At 34.0% G+C, this 21,004-nt stretch overlaps 1 protein-coding gene across 4 annotated transcripts in view; it reads right to left on the reverse strand.

Annotated features, from left to right (window-relative positions):
• LOC145693446 (uncharacterized) overlaps nucleotides 1-21,004 on the reverse strand; it is a 112,502-nt gene that overhangs the window by 21,237 nt on the left and 70,261 nt on the right. For 2 of the 4 annotated variants that reach the window (XM_081769447.1, XM_081769448.1), the window contains exon 2: nucleotides 1,256-7,740. The exons of 1 other annotated variant lie outside the window; for it this stretch is intronic. In XM_081769447.1, the coding sequence (XP_081625573.1) occupies nucleotides 5,061-7,724 (2,664 nt within the window). In that variant the 5' untranslated portion in view covers nucleotides 7,725-7,740 and the 3' untranslated portion in view covers nucleotides 1,256-5,060. Of the gene's footprint in view, nucleotides 1-1,255; nucleotides 7,741-19,799; nucleotides 20,006-21,004 lie in introns of those variants that run through there. One more of the 4 variants, XM_081769446.1, reaches the window with a different exon arrangement.

Here is a 21,004-nt window from a genome sequence, read left to right on the forward strand (position 1 = left end):
ACACTACCACCAGTCGTTGGCTACTGATTACTTCATATCGTTGAAAGCACTGGGCTGTTGTCATGTCTAGTAAACAAAGCCACACGCACATTTTCCCAACTGTTCAACTTCTGTTTGTACTGGTACAAACTAAAATAACTGTATTAGTACATCATACTAGTATTTAAGAATAAAAAGAAAGAAAAAAAAAAAACTAATTTGCTTTCAAATTCAAAGTTAACTGTAAAGGACACACATTAGTTTACCTGCAACGTCATAATTTTGTAAAGAAAAATAAAATCCACCCTCCCAATAAAATCCAAATAACCATAGCATTGCGGATTAGTGTTTAATAGAGAAAGAAAAAACAGCAACTGAACGAAAAATTAAAGAATCCTATTACATTCATAAAGAGAAACCTACACTCAATTTAGCTAAAGGTGAAATAAGTTGTGATTTGGAGCAGCCTTTTTGCTACATATTTTCAGTCTGGAAGATAGGAAAAAAACAGTGAACAATGACGAGTGAGTGACCATATGCGTGTGTGTTTCTGACAGGAGACTTGTGTTGAACTTTTTTTTTCCTATCCACATTCCCCTCCATGTTTTGAATCATCTTCGAATTGGATTTAAGCTAAAGATGGAAGAAGGATCTTCCGAAAGCGCTACTTAATCTTAGAAGATATCTTGTTTTTTATGGTGAGTACTAGCCTTTTGCTTGCATTTCTTTCTGAAATCCACTCTCCTCCTGCATGTGTAAAATTCTTTCGGCAGTGATACAAGTACTAAACGAATTGGTACGAGTCTTGCTGAAGTAGTAATCCTTATTGTGAGTTTTGCCATTTTCTGACTATTCGTTAGACTGCTTCACCCCCCATCATGTCCCAGCTGTATGCCGTTTGGTGCATACGGATAAAGAAACCAATTAAAATCCTGAAAATTAAAATGAAAATAGGTTTGTAAAGAAAGAAGATTTTTACTTATTGTAAAATTAATTTATTGAACTGTATAAGATTTCAGAAATACAGTAATCTAATTAAAGTGAATTCCCTAATTGCCCCCCCCCCCTTTCAAAATCCACTGCTATATTTTTCCCCTGAGAAGCACTTGTGTATCAAAATAACATTTTCATTTAAAAATCATACAATACATACATTATTGTATAGAAGAAAATTTCGTTCAACTAGAATATCGGTAACTAATTCTTTTTCTACCTGAGATTTTTTGCTTGGAAAAGATCACTAGTGTCTCACTCTCTGAATAAATAATAATTGTCATAAGATATAAAATTTTATTATATATATGTATATACATATATAAATCTTGTGAAATGTACAATGACCACACACGCAATTTCAAACTATAATTAGACAAAAATCACAATGTACAATAAATATAATTTGATCTAAACTCAATAATGCGTGAACGAATATGCAGTAATGTTTATAAAAAGAAAAAAATTAACATTATTGGTAGGCTATGGTTTGAGAATTTCTCGTAGATCCTAGAAAAAGTTTCACACAAAACTCTCACGGCCTCATGCAGAGTTGTTCTGACGCGTGATTAGTATCATACTAAAGAGTTCGATTAACATACGTTTCCTGCAGTAGTCAGGCCTTTAGTATGACGCTAATCATACGTCAAAACTATTCTGCATAAGGCGGTCAGTGTCTTTCAACACAGTCTTCTTTGGATCAACAATATGGAAATGAAATTAAATAATAAATCAACTCTCCAAGTACTGACCTAGAAGAGCATAATACTTCGTATAACAATGTCACTATACATCACTTCTTACAATTTTGAAGAACTAAAGAGGCAAGAATAATGAAAAAGTAATAATATTCTTTTAAAAAATTAACAGTTATACCCTTAATTTAAATTTAGCACAGTTTCATGTCTAACCAAAGATCATTGAATATTTCTATACGAGGATGGAAAACATGTCATTTTTTGCCATTTTCTGATTTTTCTCTCTGGTGGTTGGTCACACTTGAGATCTATGTGCTGGAAAAAGTGGATAATTGCTTAATTATAAATTCCATGTTTAGCAATATATATTTCATGTTCACCAGATAACTGAAAGTATTTTAAATTAAATTAATAAGGTTATCATTTGCTTGTTTGCACAAATGCACTGTACGTATCATGTTCAGCCATCCTAGTATAGATTTGTACTTTGATTTAATTTGATATGAAAAAGAAAGAAAGAAAAGATGAGTGAGATTTTTTTTTTAAATATGAAACTTTTTTTCGGAGATAGTTACACATTAAATCACACGCATATTGAATCTCTGCTTTCATAAAGACAAATTCCATGAAGTTTTATATCTGTCTGCCAATACGAAGTAGCATATCAAATTGAAATTTAAAAAAAAAAAAAAAAAATCACATACCCATGTACATCACAAGTTATTTGACTAGGGAATGTAAATCTTACAAAACGATATTAGGAATAAAAACTTTTACCCTTTCTAAGGTATCATACAATCAAAAATATATATATTTATAATATATATACAAATATACGAATTAATTAGACCTAATAGCATTCAATTAAAAGTAATTGTCGAATCGAACACATCATATTTCAGCCTTTAAAAATGGATATAAATAATTCCTGAACACGTGATAATAGATAATTAATAATGATAGTTTCCTTACAATTGTGGCAATTTGCTACAAGTTTCCTAACCTGATCTTCCATATGACTAACTTAAGCAAAGCATACAAGAAACATCTTTGGAATTGATATTTTTAAATATTTCTCAAGATCAAATGTAGCAATTTAAACATAGTAAGACATTTATAACGTCAAACTTTAGCAGTAAATGGCGATAGTTTTAAAATTAATTAATAAATAACTAAATATATTGCACAAATACGACGTATTCCAAAAGTCACAAGCTGGTGTTTCGAAAAATGAAATGCCGAAACAACGTGCTTTGAAAAATGTAATTCAGCAACATCATGCGATAAAAAAAAGAAAAAAAAAAGAAAAAAAAAAAAGAAACTCTTTGGGTGAATATTAATTAAACATATTTTGGAACATTAAGAAAGTAAATATCATCAGTTAATGACACTAGTTAACAACGAACCAAAGTTTAATAACTTTTTACCGAAGTGAAAAAGAGTACAGTTTTGTAATTGATGGTAACATTTCTCAATAGTACTGAACAGACTGCACGGTCACCCATACAGTAAGAAAATGAAACATTAGTAAATATATCATAAAATGTAAAGAGAGAAGAGTTGGTGAAAATAGGTAGTTTTTAATTAAAAATTGTGCATTTTTTCAGTCGCACTATCGTCTCGGCTTCACATTGCTAGTTCAGCAGACTGCCTATTGGTTCCTTATCATACCAACAATATAGCATTGTTGAGAAACGGATTGGAAATGTTCTAGGTTTCCTCAGGTATAATGTGTCAGTTTTGCGTACCCATGTGTTCTGTTCGAATAACTTGCTGAACTAAAACGTTGCTTTTTCATTTAACATTTGGACACTGTACCAATGGAGTCCAAACGACTGGTGCAACTGGAAAGAATCCACCATTTTCGATTGAAAATAACCTATTTCTAACAACAACTTTTGCATCTTTACTCATAACGAAGTTGGCCTTAACAACATTGTTGCTGTCAGATGTCATTAATAAATTATTTTTATTTCTGGATATCTAGTTATGGTATATTATTTTACTCAAGATGAAACAACTCCCATACATCTGACATTGCACCTTTCTATTATGTTCTTAGAAACTTTGTGCAGTTAAAGCATTGATATTTCGAAGTTTCCACCAAAATTCATCATCTAAACTGTACTTGATATTCAGGATTGTCAGATTTAAGTTATTTTTCCTGAAATAATCCTCCACTTTATCCTTTTTGTTTATATATTTACTTAGGTTGCCAGAGATGAAATTCACTTCCTAGTGATACTGTGCTTCATATTATTGAAAAACATTGATGTTCGGAGTGCATGATTTCTACTCCTATTGAAAAAACATTGATGTTCGGAGTGCATGATTTCTACTCCTATATAATTTTGCTAGGACTTTAAATTATACTTGTTTTTATTATTCTGTGGCTGATAAATAGGCTGTTCAGCAGTATTGACAAATATTGCTATGAGTTATGCATGATCTGGTAATTTTCATACTCACTTTAAAAAAAAAAAAAATCCAACTCTGGCAACTTATTTTAAAAAATTGTCATTAAATTACTAATGATATTTAACTTAGTTTTTAATGTTACAGAATTGAAAGTTTAATTACCACATACACTATTTCTCTTCTCGATTCATGTTGTTTCTGAGTTAAATACTTCAAAACGCCAGATTGTGTAAGTTTTTGGACACTGTACTTTCATAATGACGGTAACTACTTGAATGAAGTGTATAAAATCTCTAAACTAAAAGAAAAATTGCACTTTGAAAATAAAAAGAAAAGAAAACTACATAACATTTGCAAAGACAAAGAAGTATAGGAACTAGTGTTCTATAATAATAATAATAATAAAAATACAATAAAAAATGAACTATTTATAAATGTGACTAGTTTCAGGATATTTTACATTATATAATTTTTTTCAAAATCGTATGTACCAAAAGGCACTACAACAATTACTATCAGAGTTACTTTCCTCTCTTTACTTATTATCTACATGAAATGGTTTCAGTTATGTCGTAATAACATCTTTGTTTGCAAGTATTATACACAGTCTTATAAATTTTCACAAGTAGAGTCTTACTTATGTCCTTTAAGTTCACAATTAATTTACTTTAATCCAGTTAATTCGAAGTCAATAACAATTAATTTATTTTTACCTGACCATTTAAATAAATTAATATTAATGAAAAACTTGGCCTCTCAACTAATAAGTATGTGAAAACGAAAATATCACAGAAAAATGAGTGTTTGAGATCTGAAATATATGTGAAAATAGTTTATTTTCATCTTCTTTCCAAACTACTTCAAGAGACATTTTATCCAAACTGTATCACGTTAAAATTAATGCTTAAGACAAACTACTCTACTTGCGAATGTGTAGAATGCTTTGAATCACCCGAAAGAGGCATTTATCCTTTACCGATGCGAAGATCTAGCAATGTGCAGAAAGAACGATACTTTGTCTGTTGTCTCCTGACCACACATGTTACATTTAAAAGGATCTTTGAAACCATGGTAACCCATATGCATTGTGTACATTACAATATCTCTGAATGCGATATCGCAATAATCACAGTGATAAGCATCACACCAACTGTCAGATCCTTGTTCTTGTTTCTGTTCTATAGGTGACGTAGTAGATCTTTCACTGCTATTCTTTGGTGACTTCATAGCAGTTTGTTTGGACGGAGGACTATCATCCATTTCAGCTTCATCACTGTTCTCAAAACTATCCGAGTTAGGTTGTTCGTTTGGCTGGCGCTCTTGAAGTTTGAGAGCTATGCGCTCTAATTTGAACGCTTTTCCCTTTCGCCGGTTCTTTGTTGCTAATTCTGAATTGTCAGGATCTTGGTAGATAGAACCTTCTTTAGTCAAGTCCAGTGGTAATCCGTTTTTGTCTTCAGCTTTCTGCGGAGATTCAGTATCTGACGTTGTCGAATTCTTATGGTTATTTTCAGTGCTTCGTGAAGGAGACGTAGCATTTGGTGAATATTCTGATTGGTCTTTCGACTGTGATGAACCAGTGTATCCACGAGATCCGAACAAAAGAGATGTTGAGAGCATTCGAGCAAGGTATTCCTTGATTTCATCTGATGCAGGAAATTGTAAATTTCCTATAGATGGAAATTCTGGTAGACAAGTATTTCCTTGGATGTTAGATAACTCTTTTTGAGCTTGGTGATTTGTGTTGTTGGAATCATTTGTATTATTATTGTTGTTGTTGTTATGAGAATAATTCTGGATTGCTTGTAGTGGACGGTGCGTTTCCTGAGAATGTGGACGTTCTTGCGGTCTATTTTCTTCAGAGTCAGTTTTTGGTTTTGTTGAGTTAGACACATTTGAGGTATTTGAGCATGCATGTGTCATCATATGATGACTGAAGTGTTCACGGTTAAATGTAAAAAAGTCACATAAGTTGCACTTGATTGCATTGGAGTGATGAAACTGTGGTTCGTGAGGTGATTGGGGTTGAATATTACTAGGTGATTTTGTTGCCCTCTCTCTTTCGTGATTCTCTATAGATTTCACGTTAGGTTCCATCGAGTTTTCATCTTCATTCAATGGTATCTTTTCTTTGTTTACGAATTGGTTATTTTGATTGTAAGAGTTGTAGTACGGAACACTGTACGGGAGAGGAAGGTTTGTTGGCATGTGAGGTGAAGCATGATGAATTGGTGATATTCCATACGAATTGTTGTGTACAGGCATTGAAGGATTGAATTTAGGAAGTCCATTGTTATCCTTTTTCAATTTGGGTCCTCTTCGAGTACCGTATACATCAATAATTGGAAATGGGTTGGGTGAACCGTCTGGATTAAGGACCATGGCGGGCTTATGCTCGTATTTTCGAAGATGAAGTTTCAAGCTGTGACAGTATTTCGTAGCATACGTACAATCTGCACAACGATATTGGTATACATTTGAGTGAGATTTCATATGGGAATTGAGCATGGATTTATTGACACAAGAATATGAACACTTGTTGCATTTAAATGGTTTTGACCCAAAGTGATTTCTTAGGTGATACTCAAGATGATGTTTGTACTCTGTTACAAAAGGACATTTTGGACAAGTTAACAGTTTTTCAGCCTTAATATGTGAGCGAGTGTGTTCCCAGAAGTCTAATTTCGTCAGTGCCACAAACTGACACTGTTTGCATTTAAAAGTTTTGACTTTGCCCTGGGAATTTACTCGAGGCACGCGAATTGCAGTCTCATCCTGATCATCAATGCACATACTATGGACATCTCGAAGGTGATCACGTAAATGTTCTTCACTTTTACCAGTAAATTCGCACATAGTGCACTTCTGTTCATAATGATCATTTAAATGACATTCAAAACTGTGTCTTGAAGCAGCTGTGAAAGAGCACAGTGGACACTGATATGTTTTAACTCCATGTTTATCTGTATTCTCAATTGTGAAATCTCCTTCTTCGCAGTGATTGTAAACACTCGCAAACATTCCATTTTGTTCCAAAGCATATTCCATACGCCGCAAAGAATTATCATCATCATTGTCCTCACTAACACCACTACGATTTGTATTTTCGTTTTCAGGTATTTTGCTTCCACTATATCCATTATGCTCAATTGGTGATCGGGATTCACAATACTCACCCACAGAATCAGCAACAGATGAATCATCCTGCAGTTCATCTTCAGGGGATGACTTATCATAAGGCACTCTATCAGCATTCATTTCACTATTTGCTTGGTTTTCAATTTTCACAGGCAGCCTTGCTGCATTAAATTCAAGCGAATTATCTTCGGCCTTACTTTTACTGGTTTTAGAGTTGTGTTCATCTTGACTGGGAGAAACATCTTCAACGGGAACAGAGTCGGCTGATGAAGAATGCCACGCAGGTGATAAAGATGATTCCAGTTCCATAGCTGCTTTCATGGTGGCTTCAAATCCAGCTGTTGGAGTGAGAATTCGAACGTGGCCTTCAAAACTGAGAGACGAAGCAGTCAGTGATACGGGATGAGGAGATGGTGAAGATATAGTTGTGCTGCTTGCAGATACGCACGTTGAATTCATAGTTCCTGTCCACACATCTGATTGACAACTCTGCCTCATTGAGTTCTCAACTATCCTGAAAGAAATAAAATAATAATTTGAGTTATGATAAAGTGAAGAGAAGAAAAATGCAACAATATAAAAATAAATATTTCTTGTATTTTATTTAGACGGTTTCAGCTACACGGAAATAATAAACCTAACTCATTTCAGCTCAATACAGACTTGAGTCAGATTAATGACTCATGTTCAGTTCAACAGGGTTAATGTATGTATTCAGCGCACTGACCTGCAACTTTAATTCTGATTTACTTTATCTTCATATACCCTCACTATACTTGGCCAACAACAAAATTCGTGTGACTTAACTAGAAATCGAATCCCAGTTTACGGGTACTAATCATTCAGTGACACTTTGAAATTACTATTAGATATTTTATTGATAAAATTTACAAAATTCTTGAGAACAAAATAAAACTAGAATTTTCCACATAACTGAAACGTTAACAAGCAGAACTCACATATTTAGTTAATTCTATCTGTGTGCTATTTTGTGTTAAGCTTACACCGAAAATTCGTCAAGAACACAAAGATAAGCATGCTTACTATTTGAGAAATTAAAGACGCGAATAATTTCGCTGTGAATGAAAAAAAAATCAAAAATAGTACAAGATTTAAAAAAAAAAAAGCCAGTTACTTGACTGATTTGAAAATACTAATACAAAACTTTTATGATTATTGTGGAACTGGAAGAAGGATTAAATCATTGATATACTGTCCGCGTATGTAATTATATACAGGATGTTTCAAAACAACGCCGACAACGTTTGGGAGGTGATTCCTGACACCAAGATAAGACAAATAGTATAGACCTACCTGGGTGCACAAATGCTTCCTTTCGAAGTTATAGGCCGCCGAAAATATTTAAAAAAAAAAAAAAAATGAACTTTAAAGGTTCATTGATCCAAAACTATGAGACCTACCGTAATCGGGTCAAGACCACTTAGGAACTAGTATGACCGCTATCCAAAAATGCATCTTTCAGAATGCTAACGTACTCACGCAACAATTTTTATACAGTGAGTTCGGTTACGGGCAGATAATTGCAAGTACTCAGCAACTACCTTTATAAAAATTGTAGCGGAAGTACAGCAGGATTCTGAAACTTGGATATTTGGATAGAACACATACTAGTTGCTAAGTGAAGTCTTCACCCGATTACGGTAGGTCCCATGGTTTTGGTGCTATGGGCCTTTAAAGTTCATTTTTTCATGTTTTTGGCAGCCTGTAACTCCGAAAGGAAGCATTTGTACACCCAGGTTGGTCTATACTTTTTGTCTTATCTTGGTGTCAGAAATCACCTCCCCAATGTTGTCGTTGTTGTTTTGAAACACCCTGTATAATTTTTAAATCACAAATAATGGGTTTAGTAGTAGAACAGTAATCCTGCAAAAAAAATTTCAAAATCAAGATTTTAGAACATTCGGATAAGCTTTGATATCGTTACCAGAAATACGGAAACTCATGGATAAATGCATACCCCAAGAAAAGCATATGAACATTGTTAATACCAGGACAAAATATTTCTCCCAGAAACTTTAGCACATATATTCTACATAATGCACTTCGGCTGCAATATCGCTAAAACTCAAACTAAGTAAAATAGTAATCATAAAATGTTTTAATAAAGACACATAAGTGGTATGCTTTTATTATCCGAAGACACCCAAACTCTTCCTCAATATTTTGAGGTCATATTTGATATATGTCTTTCTTCTAGCTCTGATTTTCAATAAAGCTTTGAAACATTTAACCGCTAATATATAATTATCACAACTTCCAACGCACTTCGGAAGTAGCAAAATTTGAGTTGTAGCAAAATTGCACCCGAGGTGCGATATTGTATATACACTAGTGTTTCGGTTGAACGAAACTTCTATTAAACCGGATTTATTTTAATATACAACTGTATATTTAATATATTTTAATATATTTTAGTGTGAAGATACGTTGTCATGAAGGATAAAAATAAACTCTCTCTGAGGCTCGGTTCACGATAGCCCACCCAGAATATTTTATTTTTTGACGTTTGTGTAAAAGTACAAATTTTTTAAACATTGTAAGTTGACAGCACTAATTGGGCTCTAATTTTTGACATGTTTTAAAATTAATGTAGTTGTGGGTAGAGGCAGGTTCACGTGAAGATAGCCTAACCTACTTTGAATAATGCAGCGATAACTTTGTAAACCATGACAAAAAAAAAAAAAAAAAAAAAGTGTTGCCAATACTACATGGAAAAAAATAGTGCTATTGGTTTCACCATAAAAAATAAGGGGTCAATTGTTTACTTTGATGATGCCACCATTAAAAATTTTCGTATAGCTTTTGGCTTTGTGATAAGAGCACTAATTTTCTTTCTATGCGGCATCCTTAGCACTAATTTAACACTAACTCTGTGTATGAGTTTCATCTCAATCGAGTTAGTGGGTGGATCTAGTGTTTTTGTTATTATTGTTTGTTTCTTGACGTTTGTATAAAAGCGTTAAATTTTGTTAACATTATAGGTCGTCGGCACTAATTTTTGGTATATGTTTTAAGATTAGTGCGGGTATGGGTGGGGCCAGGTTTACGGACGTTCACATCTCTCCAATTACAAAATACTGGATAAAGTAAATGCTTCATTTCCTATTACATAACCATCTAATCGTACCCTCTATTCGATAGCTTCATTATACTCTACCACACAATCAGCGTATAGAATTTAAATACAATTAAAAAGAAGTGGCAGTGTCACATGTATATCACGTAAAGGAGTTTGGTTAGTACGGCGTAAATTTTTTTTCAATATTGAAACTGAAAATTGTAAGAGATTTCTACCACTTAACGATTTTAGTGGTAGAAATATTTTCTTGGGATACTTAATTGCAGAAAACCGCTTCTCGTTATTTATTATCGTTTTTACTCTACAGTAACCAATGTTAAAACCGGAAATGGAGTTATGCAACTTCCAACTGAACAGAGTGTTAAAAGATGGTACTTGTTCTTAAAAAGCTAAATCGATTCCAAACAAATGCTTCACTCTCTTTCTGGTTTTTGCAAATAGTTCTTGGGAGATGATTTGTCTCCCGAACGGACGGACGGACAGACACACGGACAGTGTAAATATGTAAAGGAGATACAATATTGCTAAACAGAATTTGTTAATAAAACTAGAGTTAGAATTTGTCTTTCGTTCTCTGTTGTCCAAATAGTGTTTTGAAAAACCCGCTAGCCTCACTGAGCTTCCTTTCTCTTGTGTCATTTATGTAATGGATAGTGTTTTTAGCTGCCGTTGGAAACCATAGATTGTAACAAATAGTAACAACGCTATTTAAAAGAGGAAAGAAAACAAATCATCTAGGTACGATAGCTCAGTGTAGAGCGCTTACCTCTGGTGCGGAAGTCAGATGCGTCATTTAGGGGGGAGGCAGGAGGGGGCAATGCCCCCCCAAGATTTTGAGGAATACCTATACTTTAATAGATTGCCTACTAATATACTAGTAGAAAACATGAAAGTCTTTTGTCGGTGGTGCTCTTGCCCCCCCCCCTCAAGCGAAGTCTGAAAAGACGCCCCTGGCGGAGGTCCCTGGTTCGAACTCCGGCCAAGTAAGATTGTGATGGACGACATCGTGACCGTGGTTTTTCTCTGGATACTCCCGTATCCTCCCAGATTCTCATTCCATCAATTATTCTACCATCATTCATTTGCTTTCATCATCCGTCTCTTAGCCTAACGGGCATAATCATCAACGTTAAACTTAAGGGTTTCGTTTCATTTTCATTTCAATAAACCATCTAAGGTTACCATGTGAACTTCAATAAGTGTGAGGAAACTATGTACAGGAGATCTGCGCCTATATATTTTTTTTCCTCTACCGTGCCAATGACTGTCATGTTAACGACCGACGGGGGGGGGGGATATGTAAGAATAACAGGCATTTCTAGAAGAAGGTGAAATGAGAGAAAATATTTTATCTTCTCTCCTAATTATTTGGTTAAAAATATCACACAACCATAAGAATGAATTCTACAGAAAACATAAATCGTAGAATAATATTAATAAAAGAATCATTATCTGTTTAATTTATTTTTGGGAAGTTAAAATCCTCCGAAAGTTTGAAGCAACAACTTAAATGTTGACAATTTTCTTTTTACTAATCAACATTTTGTTTTCTGGTATTTTTAATGAATTATAAATTTTCTTTAGGAGATAAATGTCTCCGAAAAAAAAAAATCAAAATTAGCTAATGCAGCAAATATTAACATTTTGCTTTCTTTAAAATTTTGAAACAACTAGTTTAATATTAAATTAGAGGATACTACAGAAAAATAGTTTTTAAATGCTAACAGCTAAATGTCTGATATAACACTTAGTGTTTTACGCTCAATTTCAAAATTCACGAGAAGAGAATTCAGTTTCATATTTTAAAAGTGAAATAAACATTCAAGGTGTTTGGGTCCAATATCGAAAACCGGAAGTTGTGTAGTACTTCTGGTTTGGATAAGGAGATAAAGTACTTGATCTTAGAAGACTGATTTCATTAAAAATAGGTTTCTTCCTACTTCTTACTGTTCTGTGGGGATTCAATATTGAAACCGAAAAGTTTTTAAATCTACCGATTACGATTGGTTTCAATAGAGGGATATGGGCAGATAGGTGATTGTCTATATATTAAACTAAACTGATCAAAGCACTAAATATATTAATACCTTGTCGAAACTCTTACACAGGTATTAATATATTTAGTGCTTTGATCTGCTTTTATATTATTATTATTATTATTATTATTATTATTATTATTATTATTATTATTATTATTATTATTATTATTATTATACATTTTGAATGTATCCAAAGCTGTAATGCATAATATAAGATTCTCTAGATTAAACTTACTATTGTGATGCTGAATCCGCATCGTTTAAATATTTCGTCCTATATATGCATTACTATATTTCTCTTTGGGAATTCAATATTGAGACCAGAAGATACTCAAATCTACCACTTTCAGTTTAAACAAAGAATATGGAATCTATTCTCGGAGTACTTAATTCTATCTAAAACTCATTTTTAGCTATTTCTTACAGATTTTTTCCCTTTGATACCTGTCGACAGGTGTTCACATAATCTTCTGTCTCTCTTCCCATACTCCTCTTTGATATACATTGTCTCTCTCAATAAATGAAATCTAAAATTAGACTTTGAACATTTTATATTAAAAACCTTTTAATTTTACCGCGTATTGCCAGGTCATGTTACAGTTATTTTGAAATTTGTAAAAAAAAATAAATAAATAAATGAAATCTTTGAGTTTTACGTCCCACGGTTATGCCGGTTAGGCTAAAGGAGACGGTGATAGTGAGTAATGAATGAAATGGTGGAATGAAGAAAGTGGGAGGAAATGGGAGAACCCCGAGGAAACCCACGCACACGGTGTTTGTCCTTTGAAATTTGTAATAATTGGGCCAAGTTTACTTAGAAATAAATCTTAATTTTTCATTGTTTTTTTTAAGAAAAAAGATTTTCGAATAGGGTCCTGAAATATTTTACAATATGAAAAGGTTTCGTAAACAATTATTATATTACTACATTTCATAGTTGTAAGTATTCAATGATGATTTTGGCTACTTCTTAACCTGTCATACGGTTCTTTATTCAGTTCTTAATCGAAGTTCAGAAAAAAATACTGGAATGTTTAAAACTGTACAAGCGAATAATGGAAAAAGAAATTTCTAAAGATGCTTCTACGTCAATTGATAAAGATTTCTAGATAATGTTGACAGCTCAGAAATAATCATAACATGATTATGAGTTATGTCTTTTAGGTGTTAACACAGATATCGTCGCTACTGCGTCTAACGCTCGGATGCAGCTTTAAAACGCCTGGATCATAGGCAACCCAAATAACACGGAAGGCTAATACCAGTTACATCATATAAAAAGAAGTGTTTGCGAAGTTGCATGATTTTTTTAAAAGAAATAGATTTCGCTCGAAATATAAGTTCCCAAAAACATTACAGAGCAGCTTTTTTCAAACTGTGATTCACGTACAATTTGTCCTCGAGACATTCCCTTATGATCGCCTCTTACGTTGAATGTTAAAAAAAAATCAGACGAATTGGATATCACGTACTAAAATTGGAAATCTCAAACAGGTATATACTACATAAATTTAATAGTTTATAGCAGGTCACAAAATTTCCGGTCGCCAGCTGCCCACTGGCGACTAGAAATTTCGAGCTGGAGACCAATGTTCAGTTGGAATTCAGTACTCCTTAGGAATTCACTATCTTCACAAAGTTGTAATTTGCCCCTCCTTTCCCACCTTCAATCGAAAACTTCATTGCGAGATTCCCAAATTCGCTTCCAATTGTCACATTTTGTGCAGTTTTACCTGTGAGTACTGGTTCATGTGAGAGGGTTCAGCATTCCCAACAGAGTTAAGACTGCCTACAGGAATTCACTGAAGACCGACACACTGGATGATTTGCTGACAATTTCCATCAATGGCCCTTCACTTAAGGACTTTGATCCGAAAACTGCAATCGACAACTGATACATACTTCAGTGCAGAGAGAGAGCGTTACACAAACGTGAAATCTTAAGGTAAGATATTTTTTAACGTGTACCGACCGGTATATGAATTGTCCAATTCAAACTTGATTATCCTGAATCTAATTGTCTGGTTTTGAAAGTATGCCCTGATATAATCTATTTCTTTGTCAAACCAAAGGCCGTGGGGGAAGGAGCTTTCATAATTTGTAAGTGAGAGATAGTGGCAACCAACATTTTTGGATTGGCTAGTGGGTCTGACTTCGAAATTTTGCCCCTGGTTTATATTATTATTATTATTATTATTATTATTATTATTATTATTATTATTATTATTATTATTATTATTATACTTTCTTGAAAGCCCTCAATTATTTAAAAAAAAAACTAGTTGTATTTTCTTCTATTAATACCAATAGGACCAGATTTAGGAGTACACCGGTGCAAGTGCACCCACCTTCGTTGTAAATATACACTATCTAAAATTAGAAGCTAGCAATAAGAATAACAATACTTTCTGAAACTTTCTGCCATCATGTTTCCGTTCGGGGCTTGAAAGAAAGTTAGGTTTTGCAAAAGCAATAGGTTATATCGATTTTCTGGATGTTGAAGGAAAAAGATCCACCAAGGAAAACAATTCCTCAATCATACCATAGATAAATAAAGGCATTTAAAAATTCAAATTTAATTCAAATGTAGTGGTAACTATTGGTATACTCATCAGAAAATCCTGGATTCGCTCCTGAATACTAATATGGATCTAAGAGAGTTTAAGATTATTATAAATATCCTAAGTATAATGATGTATGCTCAACACATCATAAAAATGCTTTCAAAGGAAACAAGAATAGTGTGGTACATAGAACATTCTGACCAAGAAAAGTGGTCCCCACTTCAAAAAAGTTTGAGAAACACTGCTATAAGATGTAGTAAAAACATAGACAGTAAATACGGTCATAAGTCATTCTATGAGACAATTTATCAGAATCAAGCATGATCTTAATGGATGATCTTAAACTCTACGAATGAATGAAGTAATATCGTGCGGTCTAAGCTAAAGTGCACGGTTCCTAACAAAATTGCTACTGAGCAAAGAAACTATTTGCCTGCGTCAGTGGCGTATACAAAAGGAGTGTTTGAGGTTTAGCCCCGAAAGATGTGGAAAAATAAAACATTTACATGGTATATTAAGAGGTGTAATCAAAACTCACGCTTCTCCTAAAAGTTAATGGAATTGAGTGCTTAAGGACCCCCCTTCCTCCTCCCTTGAAGTTCTGCGTATGCTACTAGTCTGCACACATTTCATGCAGATACGTTGCCTTACCTGACTTATTCATCAGTATATATTCTTTGAAGACCCCCACCCCTCCTTTGGAAGTTTAAGTAAAAATTATCGCTTTCTCTTTCATTATAATGTTTATAGATTATGGCTAAATATTACTATTGTATGTTATATGTTATGCATTCGTCTGAAGCACATCGGAAACAAATGATGCAAGAAATACTGGCAAAAGTGTGTCATACTTGACCCATCCACTGAATTAAATAAATGGATTTCCAGAATTTAGCGAATTACTCAATATGTTCCCTGGTAAGGTTTGTAGTTGTTTGCATTAGGAACTTAAAATTACATGAAACCCTCAATAAAATAAAATAAAATAAAATAATAGGGCTCATTTGCTACTTTGCCATTTGGATATTAATGCAAAACTACATACATATGGACCGCTTAGAAATCATATCTTAGGCAACATAGCAACATTGGTGATGATGAGGCTGGGATAAATCTATTTTTGCATGTCTTAAAACTGAAGATCCTGCATTGATTTCGAACAAACTAATATTGATAGCAGGAAGAGTTCATATATCAATATTGCGTTAGTTTATCAAGTTCCCCTGGGCCGCGGTGGTTCAGTGGTAGAGCATTCACCTCTGGTGCTTGGGATCCTGGGTTCGATCCCAGCCCCCGGTAAGTGAACTTTGTGGTTGACAAACACCGTGTGCGTGGATTTCCTCGGGTTCTCCCGTTTCCTTCCACTTTCTTCATTCCACCATTTCATTCATTTCTCGTTATCACTGTCTCCTTTAGCCTTGCCGGCATAACCGTGGGACGTAAAACAAAGATTTCATTTTCTATCAAGTTTCCTAATCTTATTTGTATGAACAAACTTCCAGGTACTATCGAAAGGCAATTCCACATTGAAACGTTGGCAGCACAAGAGTAAGTTTGGAAGGAAGTCAGTCAAATCCTATAAAATAAAGGTACTATCTCAGCATTCACCTCATGAGACTGAAGAAACTTTCTAGTACTGACCTCGAAAAAGGTTAGTGGAGAAAGCCTAAATCTGAATGACTATAGCCTCGAAATTCGATACTAGGATCCGCGTTGCGAAGCATCAATGCTAATTATTTAAATACACGGACTCGGAAAATCTTGAAACTAAATAATTAATTAACATGTAATTTTTCATTGCCTCATTAATTTATACTTTACTTTTTTATATATATATAGCTATAAAAAGTTTGTTGTGCAATATCATTTTCTTGTTAATGCCAATCTTCTGCCTGAGCCACGACACACTGACCACATATGTCACATGCTTGTTGACTTGGGAAGGAGCTTCCGGTAATCCTTTTTTGATGAACCGCAGCAACATTTTTTTTTCTCTGTCTCCTTCTCACTTCCTTCCTCTCGGAGACAACAAGGAAACAATCGTGAACATAACCTCAACGAGTCAGTCAGCGAGATCATAGCCCAGGAAGAGAAATGCACACGTGCTCCTTCGGTTGACAACTGGAGCTCATTACTTTGAAGCTCGCAGCGATGGACCTAGAGATTTTGCTAGAGAAGGTCAGGGCAGGGGGTTATTCACCCCATCTTTTCCGCTTTCGTCCTAACTTCACTTTTAGAACAAAGATAGAATTTCAGAAGGGCTCACCAGGGCCTTCAGCTAAAAAGGTGCGGGAATGCAGTAGAAAACTACTTGCAGGCGAGAAGAGCAGCACTAAAGCTAACTGACCCTTAACCTACATAACATCGTTTTGCCATAAATAAATGTGACCGCAGAAAGCACTGTTACGGGAAGAATGAAATGAGGATATACTGTATGTTAAAAAAAAGAAAGAAAACTTCGAGGCATGTTTGCAATACATTAGTGGATATATCTTTCTGTTAGACGTTGCAACAGTACAGTAATTATAGATGTTCTAAATTTAAAAGGATTTCTCTAAAAATACTTTTCTTGATAAAATGTCTCGATAAGGTAGTTTTTTTTTTTTTTTTTTCATTCTTTAAAGAGGAAAATTGAATTTCAACGCTTTCGTAATTAAAGACCAAAATAAATATTTTTATAATTTTGTTCCTTTTTTCACGCTTCTCAAAAGGAAATTTACATGACAAATCTACCTTTATAGCACCCATTCTGTATCTCCAGTATCAGATTTGACATTAAAAGATAAAACTGTGATGTAAAAGCTCCCTTGTGGCTATATTGTTAGCATACGCGTGTTCGACGCGGGAAGTCTGGGTTCGATTCCTGATGGGGGGGGGGCTCTTGTGGTTCGAATCTCACGCTGGTTAAGCTGTAAGGTTACGTCTTAGTCTCTGTGTTTGAAAGGAACTTCAAACTAACCAACCAATCAAATCTGATGTAGTACATTGTAAGAAAAATAGTATACAGCAAATTTAAATTTTCATATGAAACTATACTTTGAAAATAGTTCCGTTGTGCAAGTTACCGTAAAAAGTAAGAAAAAATACTATTCTAAGAAAAAAATAGTATTTTCTTTTATTTAGCCAGTTTTAATTGCGAAAACGTTTCGCAGACATGCCTGTCTAATTATCCTGAAATCGTCCTTCTGATACCAAGATCACCCATTGATTTCATGGGACACCCCAGACAAATTTCAATGAAGGAATCAGTCTCAGAAACTTAAAAAGAATCACAACTCAATGAAGGAAACTTTAAAAAGATTTCTCATGAATCCTCAAAGGGTCGGGACCCCCGACATTTATCGCGATTGCTTCGCTTATGGGCAACCCTGCTGATACTTTAACATCGCTGGCTAAGGAAAAGGTTTAAACTTATCGTACTCAGATTTTGGGGAATGAAATCACTGTTTTAAAAAGTAGTTGCTAGTTTTCTCTGTCAACTAACTCTGTGTCCTATGGAACCCGAAGGTTCAACCCCGTTCATAAAAGCTCTCCATTTTCTGCAGTCCTTAGCCAACTGGATCCAGTTTCTACTTTGTATTCCTATTTCTGCGAGACCCATCTTAATATTGTCCTCTCATCTGCTCCTAAGTCTTCCTAATGGTCGTTTTCCGATTGGTCTTCCAGTCAAGGTTTTGAAAGCGTTTCTACTTTCTTCCATTCTAGCTACATGACCTGCCCATCTAAGCCTCCTAGACTTGACGACCCTAATAATGTTGGGTAAACCATATAAATTATGTAGTTCCTCGCTATGAAGTTTCCGCCATTCCCCATTCCCGTTTCTCTTGCGTCCGAATATTCGTCTCAGAATCTTGTTCTCAAATACCTTCAGTCTACGTTCTTCCCTCAGAATAAGCGACCATGTTTCACAACCATACAGAACAATAGGCAGGATTATCGTTTTTATATATTTTAAGCTTCAAATTCCTCGACAGAATTCACGACAACAAAAGATTTTGAGCTGAATAATAACACAAATTCCGTGTTTTGTTTGCTAGTTACTTTAAATTCATCCTGGAACTTTCGGTTGTTCTCCGTTAAATACTTGTTCTAAGAACAATAGATAAAAGAGAAAAAATATAATGAACAAGATTGGGTCTGTTATGGGTATTAAGTTGCTGTGCTATCCTTGTTTCAAGTTCAGTGATTTGTATGGGGGCGTATTCTTTCTTTCTTTCTTTAGTTCTGCTTTGTCAAAAGGAATTTCAGAGATTCAAACGACTTTTAATGGTAAAACAAGTGACTTGTTTCACATCGCGAAACTATGGTAAACTTATAACTATGCGAATTCAATACTGAAATCGAATTTGATTAAGCGTCCCAAGAGTACGTCTCATCTCCATCCTTAACTTTCTACTAAAATCGGAAGTCATAGAAATCCAGTACAAGTTCCGGTCTCAATATTGATCTGCATAGAGGAAAAATGATCGTTCTAAGAATCGGTACCACCTTCCATTACAACCCTCTGTTCAAATTCGAAGTGGCAGACATCAACCGCTTTTGATTTTTTAACATTGATTGATATAGAGCAAAAACGGTATTAGATAGCAACAACGATTTCCTGTAATCAATTACGCGTGTCAAGAACATATTCCATCTCTAATCTCTCTACTAAAATCGGAAGTTGTAGATATTACTACCGCTTCCGGTTTCAATATTAATTGGAAATATATTATGTCATATAAACCAAACTCCTTCACGTGGTGTACACGTAACACTGCTATTTTTTTAATGTTTTACATACATATAATACTACTTTGCATAACATTATGTAACATTTCTAATTTAATATACATTTAAATATGTAATGTATTACCAGATACCAACTTACAAGTTCATCAACAGTATCCAACTTCACGACTTGCATATCCATTGCAACAAATTGTTTCATGTTTGAATATACAGCTTAGTACCTCGATTATTTGTAATTCTATTCCTCACAGTTGGAAATTATCCCCGAATAATCCATAGCGAACAAATCCCAGCATTATTTCTGCTATATCTATCATACGTGTACTAACGAAAATAAAATACGTTTCTAGATTAGTGAATTTTCGTTATCGAAATGTTTCCATGGATTTATTTTTGTATTTATTGTTTATTTACGAATCTTCAGTGTTTATCGTTTATTTACGAATCTTTAAGTCAAAACAGGTACAAGTAAAGAGCACCTCTTCCAAATTCGGGAGATCCCATAGAAGGACCAAGAACTGGATGAAAGTACATAAAGCTCTACCTTTATTATATAGATTTCGGTATGTACACTCATGTCCAAAATGATTGTCGCATATCTATATCTAACTGTCTTCTTATAAGAAAATAATTTGATATTGATTTTGCAAGCTACTTTTAATACTGATATTGTGTGTATAATCGGGAAATGTATATTTGTGGTAAATTTCATAGGAAAAGAATTATAAATACGAAAATTAGAATGAGTAAAACAAACTGTTGCTAAATGAACAAGAAAATTTTATTTTCGTTTTATTGTTCTTATTAACTGCTCTTTTGACATGAAATTTGCCACATGCATGTCTTTGCGGATTATACACATAATAACATTTTAAGAAATACCGGGCAAATTCGTTATCATTATATTCCTACAACAACATATTTATAGACATGCGAAAATAATTTTGGACATGAGTGTACATGTTGTGATGTAGTTGGCCGCCTTTGTTTTCCCACAAGTTTCCCCAAGTAACAATTCTACGAAGACTGGATGAATCTCTAAATAGCGATTAAACGAAAAGAAGTTTCCGATCTCCAGCGAGAATTGAACCCGAGCTGCCCAGTTGAAAGATAAAGTTTAAATTCAACACCAAACCTCATTTATCACACATTTTTCTACTATTATTATTTCCACATAAAACCTTACGTTGTTTTAGTACACCACACGTTAGTAGGCAATGCAACTATTAACAAAATAGTACTAGCGGCTAGATTTGTACAAAAAAATGTGATTTTTGATTTCTAGTTGTAGTATTAATGTAGCAACCAATCCATTCATTACTATATACATTAAAAATGTTATGA

Source organism: Thermobia domestica, chromosome 8 (assembly GCF_964235325.1).
Source record: "Thermobia domestica chromosome 8, izTheDome1.hap1.1, whole genome shotgun sequence".
NCBI classification, from domain to species: Eukaryota; Metazoa; Arthropoda; class Insecta; order Zygentoma; family Lepismatidae; genus Thermobia; species Thermobia domestica.